Raw genomic sequence first — 22,628 nt, 5'->3', positions numbered from 1 at the left:
AAAACAAGCTGTAGCAGTGAGATCACAACGGACACCACCTTCCTGTTTTGCCATGAGTTATTTCTTGAATTCAGTTCTGTTTCTCACCTCAAGTCTGTGCTTTTCTTTTGATCACGGCTGCGAGACAAACGCCAAATGGAGCCAAAGAAAGTAGCAAGTTCCAGCATTTTGATGAAGAAGGTGAGAAACACTACTGAATTCAAGAAATAACTCATGGCAAAACAGGAAGGTTGTGTCTGTGTTGATCTTGCTGCCACAGCTTGTCTTTGTCAACAATCACCTCTTCCGTGACGGTAAAAGTAACCGTAAATGGTCATTTATCCCTTTCATTTATCATTTATATGCATTTAGAATTCTCTTATGGATGTAAAACTATTACTGTAAAATTGTGTTGACATTTTTGAGTCAACCACGGATAGCATTGTAGACAGGAGACATAGCTGACTCCCTGTTCCGGATGCCATTTTGTTAGCAAGGTAAGGACGCTAACAAGGAGAACATAGTTGGACTCACGCAGTGCATTATTAATAGGACAAGACCCGTGCCATATTGTAAGCTTAACCGGAAAATGCATGCAAACCGAGGCCAAATTTTGGTGTACATTTTCCATAGTAATCAAAAAACATGGTAACCGGGATGGACATTAAACAAGGTTCCACTGTAAATGCATTTGGAGTTGTTTTATGTATGTAACACTACAAAAACGTGTTTTGTGTTAACATTTTTGAGACTTGTGGCATAACTGTGTCAACCGCTGATGACATATAGACGGGTGACAGAACTGACTTATGCTACCTGTTTCTGTGTATTAGCTGCTAATGAGGACATTTTGTGATAAAAAAATACATTAAGAACAGTTTGGCTCACACAGCGTATTAAAAGCACGACACGACGCCAAACTTTCAACGTTAGCCGAAAAACACGCTAACCGGGGCGTATGCTAACCGAGATTCCAATGTATAAAAATAACCTATGCATTGTAAAGCCTATTTCTTCTCTTTAGCTTTTCTTCCCAGTTCTTGGGGCCGTGTTGCCATCAGAGAAGTAGTCAACAATCACACAATTTAAAAAGTTGTCAAAGTGTAGTAAAAAAATAAGAGCAATATTTCTGGTACAGCGTTCGACTCTTAGCACTAATGAGGAAGATCGAGGACAGAATGAATGACAGAATAAAAGTACACAGAGTATATAGAGCAGTTGCCACACCCCTCTAGAATGTGAAACCAAGGCCTGTGTACCCGGAAAGTGAAAGCCAAGTCTGTGTGAAAGTGAGAGTCAAGCAGAGTGACAACAATGCATGGCAATGCAATGCACGTAATATGACGGTGATCAATCAAGCCCTCTGGTCACATGACGGAAATATCAGTGTGAACGCGACGGTAACCAAAGTGTGCACCAAGTATCGTTTTTTTTTGTATTTGGTCTGAAACAAAGTAGCGAACCACAAGTGTAAACGCCGGTTAAAAACCGTCGTTAAAACTTTAGCTAGCAAATTTTCTATCATTTTTGGGTTTTTTTATGTAATTCTTAATTTTTCTGCGTTGGTTTGTGGGCTTCAGCAGAGCAATATCACTTTCCATTCAGGTCAAACAAAAGCAGAGCTACTCAACCCCATCAAGAGACAACATAGAGAGCTAGCGTCAGTCGCTAAAAGCGCACCAATGTCAATGAGGAGTTGTATTTGCTTGAAAAAAAAAACAAACAAAACACATGATGGCTGTAGTTTGTTCGGGAAGGTCTAGCTTTTTTGTCCAGCAGTGGCAACAATAGATGAGAACAGAGCGAGTGGGAAGAGGTGTGCGTTAAGTGCCACTGGGTGTTATTGTGTTGTGGTGAGAAATGGCAATTTGTACAAAGAGCGCCGAGTGCTGCTGCCTATTCTGTTGATGGCAATCCGTTTCCCACAGACAAGAGTGAGAATGCACAAAAAAAGCAGAAATAAGAGGAGGGTCGAGGAGTATTTAGCTAGTTAGTCACTTTGTGAACGTAAATGAGTTTTGTTTGGAGAGATGGGGCATGAAAAACAGACTGAATACATACAATAGAGCGCACAAAAACACATTTTGAATATTTTGGGAACCTTTTGTCCAAATGCAAAGTACAGTATGTACAAGGCATTTTTTTCCAGGATAATTTTCCAAAGAAACCATATACTGTATGAAGTAAAACTCAGGAACTTTTCCATAGAGCAGTTGACTTGTGGTGTCCCACAGGGCAGTGTTGCAGAGCCTGTACACACTCCTGGCCAAAATTTTAAGACCAGTTGAAAAATTGCAAGAATTTATATTTTGCACTGTTAGATCTTGAGGAGGTCCTAAGTAGAGCTTGGAAATGCAAAAAAGATAAATGGCAGTGAAACAAAAAATGTTACTAGTCAGCAATTTATTTCAAACAAGCATTAAAGTGAAATGTAGGGTCTCAATCAGCTGAAAATGGGCTTAGGCATGCTTGATGCCAGTGTTTCCAGGAGGCTAGTGGGAATGTTGCTCCGGGTGGTGAAGATGACTTCACGAAGGACATCCGCTGTCTGAAATGGATGTACATTCTGTAAACTTCCCTTGCCATCCATCCCCAAATGTTCTCAATTAGATTTAGATCAGGGGAACATTCAGGATAGTCCAAAAAGGCGAGCTTAGTGCTTTGTCCGGCAGGCACTGTAAAGTGCAGCGTTGTCCTGTTGAAAAAGCCAGTCATTACCACACAGCCAAGTACCTTCAGTCATGACGGATGCCGTCATGACTGCCGTTTGACGTCCCTGCACAACTTGAAGGTCCGTTGTTCCACTGAAGGATCATGATGGTACCCCCTCCACTGTGTTGTGTGGAAAACATCTCAGGTGGGATCTCCTTGCCATGCCAGTAACGTTGGAAGCCATCAGGACCGTCAAGGTGTAATTTTTCTCATCAGAGAATAAAACTTTCTTCCACCTTTCAATTTCCCATGTTTGGTTCTCTCCTTCAAAATTCCAAACAGGCAATTTTGTGGCATTCAAGGAGACGAGGTCTTTGAAGACGTTTTTCTTCTTAAAATCCTTCTCTCGCAGATGCCGTCTGACGGTTATTGGACACTCATTTGGGCTGAGGATGGTCCTGTGTCTTGACGGACAGCCAATCGGGTCCTCCGGCTCAGGGTCGGTGACATTATTCGGGGTCTACCACTTGACTTTTTTTGTTTCATAACCCTCAGGATCTCGGAAGAAGTTTCAAATGACTGTCTCACTGCGTCTAACCTCATCAGCAATGGCGTGCTGCGAGGGGCCTTGCTTATGCAGCTCAACAATCCCCCACATTCAAAGAGAGGAGGCGATTTTTTCCTTTTTCATCAAGAGATCATGACAGTGTGGATACTGTCCAGAAAACCAGAAAATTACTTTCAATCTACATTTTTGGCAAGATTTGGGTTTTTAAAGCTGTGGTCCTAAAGTTTTGATAAGCTGATAAACAGCCTGTTTCACTTCAATGCCTTTTTGCAATCAATAGCCTACTCAAACATTTTTTGTCTCACTCCCATTTCTTCTTTTTGCATTTTGAAGCTCTACTTAGAACCTCCTTAAGATCCAACACTGCAAAATGTCCATCCATCCATCCATCTTCTACGCCACTGATACTCAGTCGGATCTCAGGGGTATGCTGGAGCCTATTCCAGCTGACTTCGGGTGGGAGGCGGGGTACGCCCTGTACTGGTCGCCAGCCAATCGCAGGGCAAACGACAAACAACCATTCGCACTTATGGAATAATTAGAGCTGCCAATGAACCTAACATGCATTGTTTTAGGAATGTTGGAGGAAGCCGGAGTACTCGGAGAAAACTCAGGCATGCACGGGGAGAACATAGAAACTACACACAGAGAAGTGCAAAATAGCAATTCTTAAAATTTTTCATCTGGTCTCAAGATTTTGCTATTTGGAAATACTGTTTTGTCCTTTCTTTTTACATGTTTTATTTTTTCATGCCCAGTGTGACAGCATAAGGGAACTGTTGTATAGTGCCCCACAGGGCACAGTTACAGAGGCCCTTTATTATGTGGATGCTGAGAAGCAATCGTCTATTTTAAATCCCGCCATTTTTAATCCGCTAAAAAAAGAATAGACAAGTGGAGTCCCTTACTGGTGGAAAATAATGTTACATTTTCTATTAGTGTAACATTCTGCTTGTTCCACAGAGTGACCTGGCTCAGGTGGCAGATTTGTCGTCTCCCAACCCGATGGTTCCTCGTTCCTCAGTAGTTGAATAGATTGCTAGGATATTTTAACTTTCATTCTGCATTTCAGTTCAGCCTCAGCATTTCAGCATTCACACGCAATTTCTATTAAAATTGCTTCTGTAAAATGGTGGCTTGAGAAGTCTGTTCTGTGGGACACTGCACAACAATTTGGCAGTGGCGTCCCACGGGGTTCCCACAGAGTTCTACAGCCCCTATAAAGGAAGAACAATTTGTCCCCCCACTTAGGCTATATTCTTTTTTATGATATACCTATACTGTAGCTATTTAAAATAAATGTATAAAAAAAAATGTAAAAAAAAAAAACCTAATAATAATTCAAAAAAAGATTAAATACAATAATAAAAATATGCACATAATAAAAAATTAAATATAATATATATATTAAAAATAAAAAATAACTCATATCTATGCACAGTTCCCCTTTTTTGGCTTTTGTTTATTATATGAATAATACACCATTTTTCATCTATTTATTATTTATCCGGACTTTCCTAAACATTCCCACATATTCCATAATTAAACATTGTCTGTGACATTTTTCCCATTGAAAATGCCTGGACAATTTCAATGTTCCCTATTGGTGAAGATTTGTTTTACATTTAACATTACGTGTCACAGGCTGCTTGTTCTGTGCACAGTGGCATGGCTCAGGTTGTAGAGTGGTCATTTCCCAACTTCATGGTTGCTGGTTCAATCAATTTTTGGGATTTTTAAGCATTCACACACAATTGTACTGAAATGGCTTCATTTAGTTCCTCTACTTCTTCTTATTCCACCCACATTTCGCAGCAGATTCAAACCATTCCAACTCCATAATGTTCAGCTCGTTCAGGACACGTGTGGCTTTCTATCAGGACTTAAAAAAAAAATCACAAATTTACTGTAATTCAATATTTTCTGTGACAGTTTTCCAAAATGAAAATGAAAAGGCAATTTATTTGGCGCCCCCGACCGGTTGAAAATCATTTGACATTCTGCGTTACTATAACACATTTCGCTTATTCTACAGGGTGCCATGACTCAGGTGGTAGAGTGGTCGCCGCTCAAACTGATGGTTGGCGGTTCGATCCTCAGATCGTACTGAAACTGCTGACGTGATGCCATTTTTTTGTCCTTCAGGAGAGAGGAAAGCTGTTTAAAATATCATTAGAAGGCAAGAAAAGCACATCACATAGGACATCTTCTGGACTTTTTTTTTTTTCACAAGACAAATCACTTTTTGGGGATTTTTGGCCCATTTTCCAACATTTTGACCACACAAGAAACTGTCCAGTGACTCCCGATGGGATACAACTCTAAACCCATTAAGAATGAAGCATAATGGGATTGTGTAAGACATTACAAAATAGGATGCTTTACAACCCGCTACGGGCTACAAGTGACCTTGCAACGCTGCAATATTCAAAAGATAAGAGCAAACGTGTGGGGGGTGAGGGGGAAGCAGCTCAGGGCCTTTCCAAGCCATTTTTTTTTTTTTTTTTTTTAATTAGGACCTTTGTTTCAAAGTCCTGACAAAGCTGGCTTGGATGTCTGGGCCTCAGAGGTGGGAAGTGCCTGGCACAGAGCCCGCTCGCCCACCCCCCTGGAGTTGAGACTTCTTAGGCTTCGCTCGGCTTTGATGAGGCTGGGAACATTGTCACGGTGCCAATATGAGCATTGAACACAAAGAAACAGCTAAAGGAGGAACAACATTGCTCTTTAACATCCAGCACTCATTTTTGAACATCATTAGTGTGATCAAAATACACGTAATCAGTTTTTTTCCCATATGTAACATTAACTATGGTGCAGAGGCATACCGAGTTTCGCTTCTACTCCATAAACAAATACAGCGATAGTGCCAAGGAGAATCCAGAGCTTGAAAACCCTCTTCTATCAATAGTCTCCTATTTCCTCCACTTGGTCTTCCCAGTGAAATACATAAACTAAGGGTGTCCAAACTTTTTCCTGCGAGGGCCAAGTAGTGAATAATGAAAGGATGCAACTGTGCCACCTCGATATTTTGTAAAATATGCTCAGAAGTTACCGTAAATTCCGGTATATAAGCTGTACCCACTAAACTTTGAGGAAAAAACATATTTGTACATACACTATATAAGCTGCACCGGACCATAAGCCGCACCTGTCCACGTCATAAAATGCCATAAAATGGCATATTGGCGGCATGTACGAGTCCGCGAGGACCATGCAGCTTTTTATTTGACGGGAGCCAATCATGAGCTATGAAAAAACTCACAACGAGCTTGTCAACCCATTGCAAATTGCAGGAGGTCGATACTCAATACAACAGTCTGACTGAAGGGTGTCCTCTAACAAAAAAACGTTAACACTCAAAAGGCAGCTGGGAAATATACAATACAAGTACCAATATGAGTTTAAAATGAAAAAAAACCTATTTTAACCTTTTCCCATAATGTATTTCATCTGAGCACAGCATTTTATTCGAGGACAAGCGGCACAGAAAATAGATGGCTGAATGGATGCATGGATGAATGGCTCTCCAATGCTGCCTTTGTCCACCAGAAGGGAGCCAGAAGGAGGCTGACATCATTGCAGCAGGAACCAATGAATGTTTTGCTTGGACGCAATGCATTAAGGGAACTATTGTAACTTTTTCCCCAACCTAATTTTCAAAAAATGACAACTTTATTTTGTTTTGTTTGTTTCTCATAATATTTCCACTTTAACAAATATATTTTTTATTTAATATTTAATCTCTATGCTACTAAAATAACATTATTTTTCCTCATAATATTACAAGTTTATTGTTGTAAAATTGCCACTTTTTTCTTGTTAGAATACGGCTGTTTTTTTGTAATATTTTGACTTTATTCTCATAAAATTACAGTTGTTTTTTTAATATCTGAATGTACTGCTCAAAAAATAAAGGGAACACTAAAATAACACCTAAACACCTAACTTTCTTCTTAAATATTTTGTTCTAATTGAATGCACTGACAACAAATTCCCACAAAAATGTATTTATTATTTGATTTATTTATTTATTTATTGGGGGTGTCTTCCTGTCCACCTGTTGTCCATTCCATTTGCACAACAGGAGGCAAAATTGATCAATTGTCAATCTGTGTTGCTTCCTAAATGTACAGTTTGATTTCAGGGAATTGTGATTTACTTGGAGTTACATTGTGTTTAAGTGCCCCCTTTATTTTTTTGAGCAGTGTATATACATTTTTTCCTTACTATTTCAACTACATGCTCCTAAAATGACACTATTTATCCTCATAATGTTATTTACTTTTTTCCTTTGTTAGAATTGCTAGAATACGACTATTAAGATTTGAGCTTATTCTTGTAAAATTATTCATAATCATGACTTTATTCCCAAAATATTTTTACTTTATTCTTGTATTATTATAATGATGTCCGCAACCTAATTAAAAAAAAATTACATCTTTATTTGTTGTTTTGTTTGTTTTTCAGAATATTAAGACTGATTAGAAAATAACTTCTTTTTTCTTGAATATTTCAACTGTATATTACAAACATGATGTTATTTTTTCTCATGATATTACGTTATTCTCGTAAAATTATTTTTTTGTCTTGTTAGATCCCAACTTTTTGGTCATCATATTTTGGACTTTATTCTTGTAAAATTAATGCTCATTTTTCTATCATTACTGTTTTGACAATCTGACAATCTGGTGCTTTTTAATACTATACTTTAACCAATAAGGAACTTTACTTTAGTAGAAATAAAATACTAAATCACACTCTTCAGACTGTTACTGGTGCACTGAACCATCACCTTAAAACCGACGTATGTACTCACCCGTAATTATGGTATACCATACAAACTTCAGCTTTACAGATGCCATGTCTGGTGTGTTTTGTGGCAAAGGCAAATTTGTTTTTTGTCCAACTTGAAAAACTTCTTACAAAGACCTCAAAAGTGACCTTAAAAGTGTTGGAACAACTTTGATCCCCTGAGTCCGTTGGCATGTTTTAAATAGAAGAAATGCTTTAGAACCTAAGCCAAACACCTCCATGATGAACTGTGATCTAAAACCTGACAAAAAAGCCATCATTTCAAACCAAAAAAAAGACAAGGAACAATGGAAGACTGTGAAAGGAATCCACCAACCCGGCAGCTCCTTATCGCCCTTCATCCATCTGATGCTTGCGGCAGGCTTACTGCTCATGGCGGTGCAGGTCATCTCCGTCTCGTTGCCCTCACTCAGAACCTCATCGCGGGCATCAATGATGGGGTTACCGGGAGGAACTACAGAGGGGAAAAATACAAAGCTATTTTAGGAACGGATTTTGCCCTCCTGTGATGAATGTGATAGGGTACAGTGCCTTTTAAAGATGACTTCTCATCAATGCCAATCAACACAGATCAAATAGAATTATGATGGCAATATAATTGAAGCAGACTATTCAGGACTAGTTAGAAAAATGTGTTTTAATTGTAAATGCGTTTGGAATATTTTGACTCAATTATACAAATTATACAAAATTGAAGCTTCTTTCAACCCTTGCAAAGTTAGTTCCATTAAAAAAAAATATATATATATATATATATACACTGGGAAGGCTAATTAGCTGCATTGTCATTGTGTTACAATTAAAAATTTAGTTTAAATTGCTGTTAAATTAAGTTCCCTTACTATTAATTACTATTATTAAAATATTTACTACTTTTCAAAAATGGTGTATTCATTTAACTTATTATTTTTATTTGTTATTGCTGTTGTAATTATTATTGTTGTTATTATGATCATTATTATTATATTATTCTATTCAAATCCATTTTCTTCTACTTATCCAGGTCTGAGTCAGCAGTCTCAGTGGGGAAGTCCAGACTTACTGGTCTCCGGCCATCTCTTCCAGTTCCACAGGGAGGACGCCAAGGCGTTACCAGGCCATCTCTGAAACATAATCCCTCTAGCGTGTCCTAGGTCTGCCCCGGGGCCTTCTCCTAGCTGGGCATGCCCGGAACACCTCACCAGGGAGGTGTCCAGGAGGCATCCGGACTAGATGTCTAAGCCACCTCAACGGTCTCCCCTCTCAATGTGAAGGAGCAGCAGCTCCACTCTGAGCTCCTCCCGGATGACCGAGCTTCTCACCCTATCTCTGAGGGTGAGTCCAGCCACACTACGGAGGAAACTCATTTCAGCCACTTTAATCCGTGGTTTCGTTCTTTCGGTCACGAGCCAAAGCTCATGACCATAGGTGAGGGTGAGAACATAGATCGACCCGTAAATTGAGAGCTTTGCCTTCCGACTCATCTCTCTTTTCACCACAACATGGTTCCGACTGAGAACCATGGTCTCGGATTTGGACGTGTTGAGTCTCATCCCAGAAGCTTCACACACAGCTGTGAACTGCCCTAGTAAACCCTGAAGGTCACAGCCTGATAAAGCCATCAGGACCACATTGTCTTTGAAAAGAGACAAGATCTTATGGCTCCCAAACTGGACTCCCTCAACTCTTCCCTGCGCCTAGAAATTCTGTCCATTAAAATTATGAACAGAATTGGTGACAAAGGGGAGCCTTGGTGGAGGCCAACGTTCACCGGGAACAAGCTTGACTTACTGCTGGAAATGCGAACCAGGCTTCTGAAACAAGGACCGAATGGCACATAGTAGCGTGCCACCAATCCTGTACTCCGAAAGCACCCCGCACAGGACATCGCGAGAGACATGGTCGAATGCCTTTTCCAAGTCTACAAAGCACATGTAGACTGGTTGGACAAACACCCATGTACCCTTCAGTACCTTCGCAAGGGTGTACAGCTGGTCCAGTGTTCCGCGACCGGGACGAAAACCACATTGAACCGCCTGTAGATGAGGTTTGACTAACTGTCATACCTTTCTCTCCAGCACCGTGGATAGACTTTTCCAGGCAGGGCTGAGGAGTGTGACCCGTCTATAGTGGGAACACACCCTCCAGTCACCGTTCTTGAAAAGGGGGACCACCACCCCGGTCTGCCAATCCAGAGGTACTGTTCCCGACTTCCACGCAATGTTAAAGAGACGTGTAAGCCAAGACAGTCCCTCAACATTCAGAGCCTTGAGGAACTCAGGGCGAAACTCATCCACCCCCGGAGCTTTCCCAATGCAGAGTGTTTTGACTACCCCAAATACCTCAGCCAAGGTGATGGAACTGTCCATGTTTGTGTCCTCAGACACCTCTATGGAAGGTATGTCAGTGAGATTGAGAAGGGCCTCAAGATATTCCTTCCACCGTCGGACTATATCCTCAGTTGAGGTCAGCAGGCTTCCGTCCCCACTATAAAGAGTGTGGACCGCGCACTGCCAGAAACTCTTTGAAGCTGACCGAAAGTCATGTTCCATTATGTCACCAAACTCCTCCCACACCCGGCCACCGGCAAAGTCACGTGGCGCTTGGCCTGCCAGTACCTGTGAGCTGCTTCAGGAACCCCACAAGCCAACCATGCTCGATAGGGCTCCTTCTTCAGCTTGACAGCAGTCCTGACCTCTGGTGTCCACCAGCGAGTTTGGGGCTGGCCACCACAACTGGCACGACCACCTTGCGGCCACAGTTCTTATCGGCTGCCTCAATGGGCACTGAACACAGCCCATTTGGACTCAATATCATTGTCCTCCCACAGGATACAGGTGAAGGTTTACCGGACGTGAAAGTAGAAGCCTCAACGAACGACAGACTCTGCCAGTTGTTCCCATCACACCCTCACTATGTGTTTGAGTCTCCCAGGTCTGTCCGGCATCCTCCCCTGCCATCTAATTCAACTTATCACCAGGTGGTGATCAGTTGATAGCTCAGACCCTCTCTTCACCCGTGTGTCCAGAACATGCGGACACAGGTCTGATGATACGACTACAAAGTCGATCATGGACCTGCGGCTTAGGGTGTCCTGGTGCCAAGTGCACTTGCAGACATCCTTATGTTCAAACATGGTGTTCATTATGAACAAACTGTGGTTCGCACAGAAGTCAAATAACATCATTCAGATTGGGGAGGCCGTTCCTCCCACTCACGTCCCTCCAGGTCATACCGTCCTTGCCTACAGGGGCGTTGAAGTCACCCAGTAGAACTACAGAGTCACCAGCTGGGGTGCTCTCCAGCACCCCTCTGACAGACTCCAAGAAGGATGGGTATTCTGAACTGCCATTTGGCGCATATGCACAAACAACGTTCAGGACCCTTGCTCCAACACGGAGGCACCAAGCAGCGTGGCTATTGATAAGCCCACACCAGCCCGCCGCCTCTCTTCTGCAGCAACTCCAGAGTAGAACAAGGTCCAGCCCCCCTCAATGAGTTTGGTTACAGAACCCAAATTATGGGTTTAGGTGAATCCGACTATGTCTAGTTAGAATGTTTCAACCTCCTGCACAAGCTCGGGCTCTTTCCCCACCAGAGAAGGGACATTCCATGTCCCAAGAATCAGATTTGGCTAGCAAGGCCAGGTCGCCCAGGGCCCACCCTCGACCGCCACCCAAAGCACATAGCACCGGATCCTTATGCTTGCCCCCGCAGGTGGTGGGTCTATGAGGGGCGATCCCGTGTGGCTTCTTTGGGCTGGGCGAGGCCTCACGAGTGAAGGTCCGACCACCAGGTGCTTGCCTGCGAGCCCCTCCCCCAGGCCTGCCTCCAGGGTGAGGCCCCAGTATCCCACGTCCGGGTGAGGTGCAGTCCCTCCTCTTGTGTTTATTCATAGGGTCTCCTGAATCACTCTTTGTCTGACCCCTCACCTAGGACCCGGACAACATAACTCCTCAGATCACTTGGGCACTCAAGCCCTTCCAGCACGGTAAGGCGGTGATTCATGGAGATTTATATTATCATATTATTAAATTACATATTTAATACTTTTTAGAAATGGTCAAGTTAGTTGAAATAGTTTTTTGTTATTGCTGCTATTGTTATTATTATATATTTAATACTTTTAATGGTCTCTTTCTTTCACTTGCTTTTATTTGTTATTTCTGTTATTATTGCTGTCGTTATTATTATGATTATGATCATATTAATAAATTTACATATTAGTACATTTCAGAAATTGTCTATTTATTTAATTTGTTTTTATTTGTTATTGCTGTTGTTATAATAATAATAAGAATAATTATCTTTATTATCATTCATATTATTATTGATTAGAAGTAAATATAAATTATTTTTTTCATATTCATACAGCTGTTAAAAAAAATCAGCTTTTTTTTATTCTTATGAAATAAAAATAAAATCTCAAAGAAATTTTACACCTCGGGTGAGAACTCTGCAGGATATTAGGGGACAATAACAAATGCGAGGGGGGGGTGTCACGTTGCGTCATGCACTGTTTCACATGTTCCATAGTCTCTCTCACCCAGCACGGTGATATCGGCGTAGGCCTCCTGCGGCGGGTCGGTGTAGAGCTGACACACGTACCGCCCCTCGTCCGACAGCGACACGTTGGACAGCGACACGCGCAGTTCATTGTCGGAGAAGTTGACCAGCTGGAAGCGGGCGTCTTTCAATGCTGAGGATGAAAAAAGGCAGTTTAGTTTAACAAGCATGCATAATAAAAGCCAGACATTTTCATTATATTCTTTCATCAGATGAGGAATATTGGCGTTTTTTTTCTTTCTTTTTTTTGGTAATGGGATCTCTCACTCTGACTTAATAGCACAGATAAGGCTGACTGCAGTCCTCATTTGAATACGCTGGTGTCGCATGCTTCTCACTTAATGACTTTAGCACTCGCCTCCAGCTCTGTGATGCATAAATATATTATCAAACTTATTTTTTGTATAAATCACATTTTAAGTCTGATATCCTCAACTGACCCTCTGATTGAGACTTCCTATTATACAGTATGTGCCTTGGATCTTTACTATTGTTAATACTGTATATTAGATATTCTTCTGTGTTATGTATTAGTAATTTATTAATGGATAATAAACATTATAAAGTACATTTTTTGGCATGTATTCATATAATTAGACTTATTTACTTTGAAAATGTATGCACACATGCAGTTGTACAGTACCAGCCTAAAAGTTTGGAGACACCTTTGCATCCTATTGAATGACAAAGTGTCTTCACACTTTTGACTGGTTCCATTATAGAGCCTTTACTTTGAAAGCACCCTAAAACTGAACATATAGAAATAAATCATTCAGATAAGATACAAAATATTTTTTTCTGTGGCATTCAATTTAAACGTAATGCTAGCTCAATGCTAATTTACCCCGAATATCCCATATACTTGTACATGTTAGCAATTGGCATTTGCAATTTCACATGCCAATTTCCAACAACTCCAAATATGACAATTAACTAGACAACTTAGATTCACATTCTGCTTCAACAGCGGCTATATAGTAAGCAAACACTTTCTAAGGCTCAACAAGAGACAGGCTTGGCACATTCAACATCCTAATGGCAATGGGCGACTAACAAACGTTGCTGCGCTTCCTCCTATGACAGCAGGTTTCAATAACACTCAAGTGTTGTCGCCCCTTAAGGAGTATTAATAAAAAATAAATCTAAAAATGCCATAAAAAGTCCCCCTCAGAATAAAAACACAAGATTATATTTTCATTTTTCATGAGTGAATCCCTGCTATATATGTTAATTAGCTGTCTAATGTAATTTATGGGCCCCAGTTGTAAGCAGTGGAGGCATTTTAAAAGTAGCATAAGACACACTAATTATGAACTTTGTGTGTGTTTTGAATGAAAAGTGGATCCTATAGTTCTATAGGACCCGATGGGCCGTACACTAGCAGCTTTCCGTCTTGCTCGGAAGGAACATTTGACAGATTTAATGGCGGCAGTCTTTCAATTCAAGAGCGTTGCAATGTCAAAAATGCTTCAAAGGAGCTACCGGGGAATACAAATGCATCAAACAAGTAAGCCAACAAGCAATGACGGCTGATGTAACAGCGTGCAGCAACGGCAAACAAAAGGTAAAGACACTTGGTAGTCCAAACATCTAACTGAGAAAAACAGCAATAATCTGCAAGCCTACGCCGTGTTTGAACATGCTCTGCCCATCCTTTCATCCTCAACCTTGTTTGCTCACTGACCTGAGCGCGCTCAGTGATGCACAATGACACGGCGTGGTCAAGATGAAAGCCCACCCATCTGAGAAATTCAGCCCTGATTGACAGCAACGCTCACTGTTCAGCAACAGAGGATCTGTCATAAGGAGAAGGGCCCTTAGTGGAGTGCAGGACTCCAACCAGTCTGACAAACCCGAATTTAAAAGATATATTGTTCATAAATATCTTGGACCTGAACCTTTATCCTGAGCTGGACCAAAATTTTAAGGGTTCCTTCCCTCTTTGTGCTAACAAACAATTAATCGGATTAGCACAGCATCTGGAGAGAGCACAGATCTACGTTACCAATTGTCAACAAAACTGAACCCAGCTCCATTTTTTTAGAGGTTCTTCCTTTGTCCATGTTGCATCCCTACTTGGGTTGGGCATCGTTTCAGTTTGAACAATTCAAGTTCCAATTCCTCATTTCAATTCTGGCTCCTAACGTTTCTAGATTTCAAGGCTTTTAAGAGGCAGGGTCATAAGCGTTTGCATGGTGTAAATGAGGGCGATAACCAGAATTCTTTCTCGATGAAATGTCGGAACCTCTCCAGGAATTGTTTAATGATATGAACTTTTTCATCAACTTTACTACTAATTTCTTACAGGGCTATTTTCAACCAGCATATTAATATTAAAGCCTTCTACTTGAATACAAATGTTTCTTTTTACAGGACTACACTTTCACAAAAGATGTTTACTTTTGAAAAGTAGTATACTTTGTTTGCTGCCTCAAATGTTGGTGTAATGTTGACACCCTTATTTTGTTAACACAAGTAAACACAATATAGCCCAAAGCACTCTTATTTTGAAGGCCGGAAGTGTGTTGTGTGAGTTGAGAAGGTCCCTCGATTTTTTGCCAACAGATACAGACTGTGTACCTGAATAAACTTGCCTAGCCGTAGCTCCCGTGCTTTATTTACACCTAACTTTCACATCAGCTAGCATCCTGAAATCCTCAGTTACATTGGCAGGAGACATACATCATTTATTGTTTGACTTCACTGGTTCTGATTGCTTAGAGGAAGTCCGACGTTGCGCATCAAAGACGAGGTACTCTGTTATTTCTACACCATGAATGTGTGAACATTAATCATGTTGATCGTGCACCCTCCTTTGCATGATGATATCATCGTGTTGCAAATGTTGCCTGACGGCTCTTTTTTATGAAGTTAAGCCAAACCTTTTAGCCGCTTCTTCTTTGCTGGTGTACAAGGCTATTCCTTCCGGTCAGCAAAATGGGTATCGAAATTAGGAATGGAGATAAAAACATTTGAATGATCCCAAAAGAATTGGAATTTTAGTCCCGGTTCGCATCGATCCTCGAGACTCGATGCCCAACCCTAATCCCGACTTTCCTGATAATACTTCATGTAGTTCTTGTGTACACATTTTAACAAATGGCCTTCGCTAATATTGGACCCAACCCCAAAATTTAAGAGGGTCTCCATGCCCCATTCCTCCGAAAACTTTCTTGATACTCTTTGCAAAACCATGCTAACAAACAAATACAGTGGAATCTTGGTACAAAAAATGTGTACCATGTGTACCATGTTTCCTAAAGTAGATGTACAAATGCATTATATAATGCATTATATAATCCTAATTTTATTTAGGGATGTAGATGCCGATCCACTGTATTTTCAAGATCGGCTTCCGTCAGGATCGGGCCCATCCGGTTGCCGTATCACGTTCGGAACTGTGAGCCACACTCCAACATGGTAGATGCGGTAATGTGCCTCAAAGCTGGTTGCCACTCGACTCCCGCCACCCACAAGAAATAGAAAACGCAACACCACCATGCAGACATGTCCGTGGTGTACCGTGGTGAAGTTAGTTTCACTTTGGATGTCGGATATTCGGCTTCGTAGCTACAGCGGTAGTTTCCCTTCACTGTGCCCGGACTGCCATTGTCCGGGAGCTCGCACGCAGTGGCGTAGCTACGTGGTGGCCGTGGCCACCCTTGGTCACTCTCCGGCCACCCCACGGGACATCAACTTATTGCCACCACCATGTGAGCAATGGTCTCACCTTGGCCACCCCAATGAAAAATGTCTAGCTTCGCCACTGCTCGCACGAGCAGAGCTGCTGTTACCGCTGCTTGTTTACACTTCGGACCATCAATAAAACACTATTGCGCTGAAGAGAGTTTGTTGAAAAAAATGTCATACATTCTAAAGCACACCACAAATTGATCTATAACCATGTCAAATGATTAGTCCTACCCGAAAAGTATTTTGCATGCCCATTTTTTTCTAATTTTATCTTTTATTGGATTAGGAACCTGACTGACAAAGGTTAGTTACAAAAGCCAAACCATACTGTTGGTTGCTGTGTAACAAAAAAAGTACATTAAGCAATACTTTGGTTGAGTTATTTTTAATGCTTTGAAAAGCTATTTTATAATCATATTTAATTCCACAAATTCATGTTTGTAACAAAAGCAAGACTCCGGATCGGAGGCCAAAAGATGTGGATGGGAGATCCCTATTTTTAATAACAACACTGAGTGTTGGTGGAACATTTTTCACAACTAAATGATGATAAGTAAATTAAAAAAAAACAACAACTAAAACTAGAGAAGCACTTGGAGAGCGCAGACCTTCGACAAGCTCCATAGTTCCCCCCGTATTTTGAGTCACACCAAAATAATAATCCTACATTTTTTGGATCGGTCTTTGATATTTTGAAGAACTTGTTGGAAACTTGTCCTGTATGATTTTTTCGAAGTGCTCTGACCATTTCTTTGTGGAGTTTTATGCACAAATGCAGAAAATGGTCGCAATGTTAAAAAAATCCTTTAAAAAAATTTCTGGATCCAGACGGTGATCCGGATCACCCCCAACATTTAATCAGTTCTTCCATATCCCATTTCCGACATTTCCTAAAAATTTCATCCAAATCCATTGAGAAAATTTCAAGTTGTTTTGAACACAAACAAACAAACAGACAAACAGTTAAACGCCAGTAAAAACACTTGCGCTTTGCGCTGTGCTTGGCGGAGGTTATAAATAAATTAATCAAATTAATATGTAGAAGTATTTATGATAAAATACAAAAATACAACGTTTTTTTCTGCTCAGTGAATATTTCATTTATTTAATTAATGTATGTATATTTATGCTATAACTTATTTTGTATTTTCTTAATTTCAATGTATCAGTGTATAACTATTTAAAGTGGAGGCCCCTATTTGTGGAAATACTTTTTACAGCTTTACCCCCTCCCCCTTGTTTACTACTTGACCATTAAAATTCTATGGTTGCTACCCCTGGAGCAATGGGACATATCCATTAATATTTGATGGAAATATTTGGTCCTTGCCAATCAGATTTAATCCATTTGACAAAGGCATTTCTCCCAAATCTCCTAATCCTCTTATGTGTCCCTTCTAAATGAGGCATTGTGTTGGAAGCATGAACAGAATAAACACACCAAAAGAAAGAAATGGAGGCTGTCTTGCTTGGAAAAAGGTTGGCAGGGACACAACTTGTCGCAAAAATCCTGGAGTCAAGTCAAAGATATCCAAGGACATGATGATGGTCCCCCAGCAGGTTTGGACACTGTGGTGACATGGAAGGTGAGCGCCAGGCAACAAGGCGGACATTTCTATTACTGATGTGTCACTGCAGCACACATCACTCCTCTTTTTGAGGATTTGCGACTTTCAAAAACTAGGGCGACCTTTTGTCCCGTGCTATTTTTTGCTCCCGTCTTAGCGAGAGGAGGACACTGAGGGCGCCTCATAAAGTGTTTTGATAAGAGACATCTGTCCAAACTGGTGAAGGCTCTAATTTATTTGATGTGCTGGGGGTTGTTTTTGTTTTTGTAAGCTGATGAAGGCGACAAGAAAATGAAAATGTAAAAATACAGATGACTGACACACACTGTGCGTCCTTCTATTGTGTGTTAAGTACAGACAATACCGGTTAAAATCTGCTTGGTTATTTAGATGCAATGTAAACCACATACTGTATGTTTATCATATTAAAGGATCTATCCACCAAACCATCCATTGCCTTCATCCTGGATGACAATACTTTTCACCCTATCTCTAAAGGAGAGCATCCATCAAACAACCACCCATCAAACGTAACATTTATACATACAATCAACCACCCACGTACAGTATCAGTCAACCAATTACCATCCACCATTCTTTTAATGCTTAATGCTTAAATCCATCCAACTAACCCCAATTAGCAATGATCCATTGACCATCCATCCACCCACCCATCCATACATCCATCCAACAAACAGTCCATCCATCTAAACATTTTTCAATATCTCCATCAATTCATCCATCCATCCACTGAACCATGAGCATCAACATCAACCAATGATCCATCCAATTAACAATGCATCCACTGGATCATCTGTCCTTTGAACCCATCTAATTCTCCAATGACCACACCATCCATCCATCCAACTATACAATTAGCGAACAAACCACCCAATTCATCCACAACTGAGACCCCTAGCCATTAGCACCACCTACCACCCATCTGCCAAACCAGTAAACAACCAATCCATCCATCCACTAAACAATCCATCCATAGAAGCAACACTCCATGCATGCATCCAACGAATATCCGGTCTATCCATCTATCAACTCAATATCATCATTATCTACCCAACTTTTCATATCATTCATCAATAATGCATCCATTGTCATCCATACATCAATCCATTCTAGATCCGTCATTTAAACTTGGTTCGGATTTAAGCCGTTCAACCATCAGCAGAAAACTATACTTTGCAGAATGTGTGGGGCAACAATTTCTACATCTGTAGCCACAGCTGCCATGGGGTAGACTGACGTAAACGTGGCTACCAATTCCAGCCCACGACCTTTTTCGACAAACACCAAACATTCGTTCACATTTAGACACCAGCGTGGGCGGCACTGGAGGCCAGGTGGGTGAAGTGTCTTGCCCAAGGACACAATAACAGTGGATGGGATGAAGTAAGTGGGATGCGAACCACCAACCATCCACTTTCTGGATGACCTGCTCAATCCTCTGAGCCACAACCATCCAAATGAATTAAGCAAAAATCTTTTCAGCAAAAATAACAAACTAAATGTCCTGTCTTCTGCACTGTTTCACACTTTTTACTGTCTATGGCATGGTAGGAAAGAAACTTTTAAACTTGAAATATTTTCTTTAGTAGTAGGTGAAACAATCCTCTGAATGAACATTATAGAGGAGGCATGAGTGATAACAAAGCATCCATCAGCGTCGTCTCGAAGCTGTGGTGATGTATGGGGGCGTGGAAAGTAGGGGTGGGTTACAGGCTTCATTGAGGTCATCATGTGTGCACCTTCCTTCATTGGTATGCCACAAAACCTCCTGAGGGCTTATCAACAATATTTCGGCCCTTCCGTGCCACTGGTGTTACTTTGGGGCCAAGAAAATGTCCCAACCTCGACCTACTAGCTTTTTCTGCTGCACCTGAGACGGCTTTGGTTGTTCGGTGTTGGGCTTGGCCTCCAGTTCCCAAGTCTTTAAGCAGCCTGATGGTGGCAAAGGTTCTGCAGCCAACTTGAGGTTGGGCTAGACATCGTATGTGGCTTGTAGGATGCAAAATGCTTCCATGTCCATCAGGTCCCGCGAAGAGAGCTTTCTCCTCTCAACTCCCTCCCATCTCATCCGCTGTCCTTGATTGTCTTGTGAGACAGCCTTTGCACACCTTGCTGCCTGCCCTTGCCACCCGTCCTCGAAGACCAGATGTCAGCGCTGAGCTGTAGCTGCCCTTTACCAGGATGGTCTGCCCTCTCCAAGGCCAAACCCTCCTCTATCTTATTGCACAAGGCCAAAAATGTCTCTGTGGCTGAGCTCTGACTTTGCCTGCTCTAAGGCTGCAGTTGGGGTTTATTTTCTTCCACTCAGCAGGGTAGGAGCTGTTTGAGCAACACATGGATGCCATCAGTGTCATTACCAACCTTACTTTGGAACATTGGAACTCCTCTGCAAGGTTGGAAACGGGAGGTTCCAGGACGCTTCTTCCATACAGATCAATGTTGCTGAAATATCTGGGGAAGCCCAGCCACTGTTTGGCAAATGAGCTCACCAACCTCTCCAGGTTTTCAACTTTTGTGACCTCATAAATGGTAACGGGCCACATCAGCCTGGGTAGCAGCACAAACTGATGGTCATGTTGATACTATCAAGTCCACTGAGGGAGTCCTGCCTAAGCCGGTCCACTTGTTCTGAGACCTTGAGGGTGACATTGTACCAATTCTTGACTCTTTTCTGATACTGTTGCAATGGGTTTCTCACCACAGTAGAAACGCTGACCCGACAGATTCCCCTTTCAGGCTGAAATACTGGATTTTAGGCGTGCAACGATTAATTCACTACATCAACGCATCAATTTATATTCCTACGATTCAGCTACATCGATATGGGTTCTGGGTTGTCAAGTTTCCATTCAGGAGGATATATATATATATCGATCTAACATTGTTTAAAAGCTCGTTTTAATGTTTTAATTAAGCGATCGAATCGGTACTAGGAAATAAAGCACTGGATTTCAGCATGGCAGGCTGTGTGTTTTATGTCGCACTTTTAACGGGAAGACGTTAAACAATACCCAATTCAGACTGCCTGTCTGTGACGTCATCATCTTTCCGGTATGTGGTGGTCACGGGAGTTGTAGTCGACCTGTGAAACACAGTTGATTTTCTTCTTTTTTCTGACGCTGAGCCGTACGTCAACGTCTCTGCTACATTGGATGTTGCAAGAGTCGGAGCGGAAAAGATGTCTCATTCATGCTCTGCATGGAAGTGTACGACTCGTTTTACTGCCCAAACCAAATCCCAGGGAATAACCTTTCACAGGTAGGACTTAACAACTACCTTTGATAGTATTTGGCCCATAGACTGCATGATTTGGCCATGCACAGTGCTGGCAGAACAAATGGAGTGATGAGATTAAGAATGTGGGATAGTTGACATCACTTTGTACCAGCAAAGATGTGACTGACTGTGACTGGGTGATTGAGTACGTGTAACATAAGCATGAGTTATAATATGTTTATCCGGCCCGTGCAGGTTAGAATGTTTCAACACCTAATTGAAGATACCATACCACATTCATTTGCTGAGGAATCTGCATAATGTCCCTCACCTTTGGGTGTAAAGTGCATGTTTGGATTGCACTATTTAAAGTAAATAATTAATCATGGCAAGCTATAACAGCCTCTGTTCATCCTGATTTTGTATTGCATTTTTAACTCAGTTTTTTGTACTCATTGATAATTAATAAGTACGTCAGCATTATTAATAATTTATACCGGATTCCCTAACAAAAAACAACCTGCACTGTCCAGTATCCAGGTATTTATTTCACAGTCACACCGGTTGAATTTTTGGCTAAAAAGTTACTGAATCGATTTAAAGTTGCTGAATCCTTTCGGATCGTATCGTTCTAAATGAACCAATCGTCCTTGAATCGTGTCGGCAACCACGAATCTGCTACAAATCGAATTGTTATTAAAACAAATCGTTACACCCCTACTGGATTTGCTCAGGTTTATTTCCATCCGGGCCCACTTGATTCGGTACCGTTTTGCAATGCAACTCCGTCAGTGACAGGCGACAACAAGCAGTAACAGCATATACTGTAACACAATGACGAACACTGTCCAGCCAATGATAAGATTTATTTTTACTTAAGCAGCCAATCAATTCATTAACAACGAGTTATTCCCGGTTAGCGTATAGCTACTGGGGCAGCGGAGTTAAGAGAGCTTCAGGCTGCTTGCTAGCCCGGGTACTACATCCACACACAAAGCCAAAGCAGTTCTTTTAAGGTGGACTGGAAGAGGTGAATCTTGGTGAAATTTTTTCTTTTTCGAATGAGAAGCTAAAGTAGCAAGTGTTGACTGAATGTCATGTGTAGCTTAACCGTGCATGGAGTACCAGCGTGCTTTTATTTTGATGGTCTGATTTACCGGATACAGGAAGTTTTATGCCTATTTCCGGGACGAAATAGTGCCACAAGAGGCTGTTGTAAAACAAAAAGGAAACTAAAGTACTGTATACATAACTAACAAAATAAATGGTAAACAAGAAAAAAATGGAAAATGAAATTATACAATTTCCTGCACAATTCAGATCAATAACTTGATAAGATAGGTCTACGGCTTGTTTTGTCTGAGGTGGGAAATTATGAAAGCTACACTGGAACATTGCCCAAAGCGCTCCTCAGTTACACATTGGCAACATCTGTAGCCGCAGCTGCCCTGGGGTACACTGACGGAAACATGGCTGCCAATTTGTGGCCACGGCCTCTCTGACCACCACCAATCATTCATTCACATTCATACACCAGTGTGGGCAGCCCTGGAGGCAAGGTGGGTGTAGCGTCT

General features: G+C 41.4%; 1 protein-coding gene across 3 annotated transcripts in view; it reads right to left on the bottom strand.

The window, feature by feature from the left end:
- Positions 1-22,628, bottom strand: part of LOC129169591 (cell adhesion molecule 1-like) — a 440,926-nt gene that overhangs the window by 88,385 nt on the left and 329,913 nt on the right. For all 3 annotated transcript variants that reach the window (XM_054756155.1, XM_054756154.1, XM_054756156.1), the window contains 2 exons: positions 12,537-12,689; positions 8,328-8,465 (listed from right to left, as the gene is read on the bottom strand). In XM_054756155.1, coding sequence (XP_054612130.1) covers positions 8,328-8,465; positions 12,537-12,689 — 291 coding nt within the window. The remainder of the gene's footprint in view (positions 1-8,327; positions 8,466-12,536; positions 12,690-22,628) is intronic.

Source organism: Dunckerocampus dactyliophorus, chromosome 16 (genome assembly GCF_027744805.1).
Source record: "Dunckerocampus dactyliophorus isolate RoL2022-P2 chromosome 16, RoL_Ddac_1.1, whole genome shotgun sequence".
Classification (NCBI taxonomy): Eukaryota; Metazoa; Chordata; class Actinopteri; order Syngnathiformes; family Syngnathidae; genus Dunckerocampus; species Dunckerocampus dactyliophorus.
This window is presented reverse-complemented; position numbering and strand designations above follow the sequence as displayed.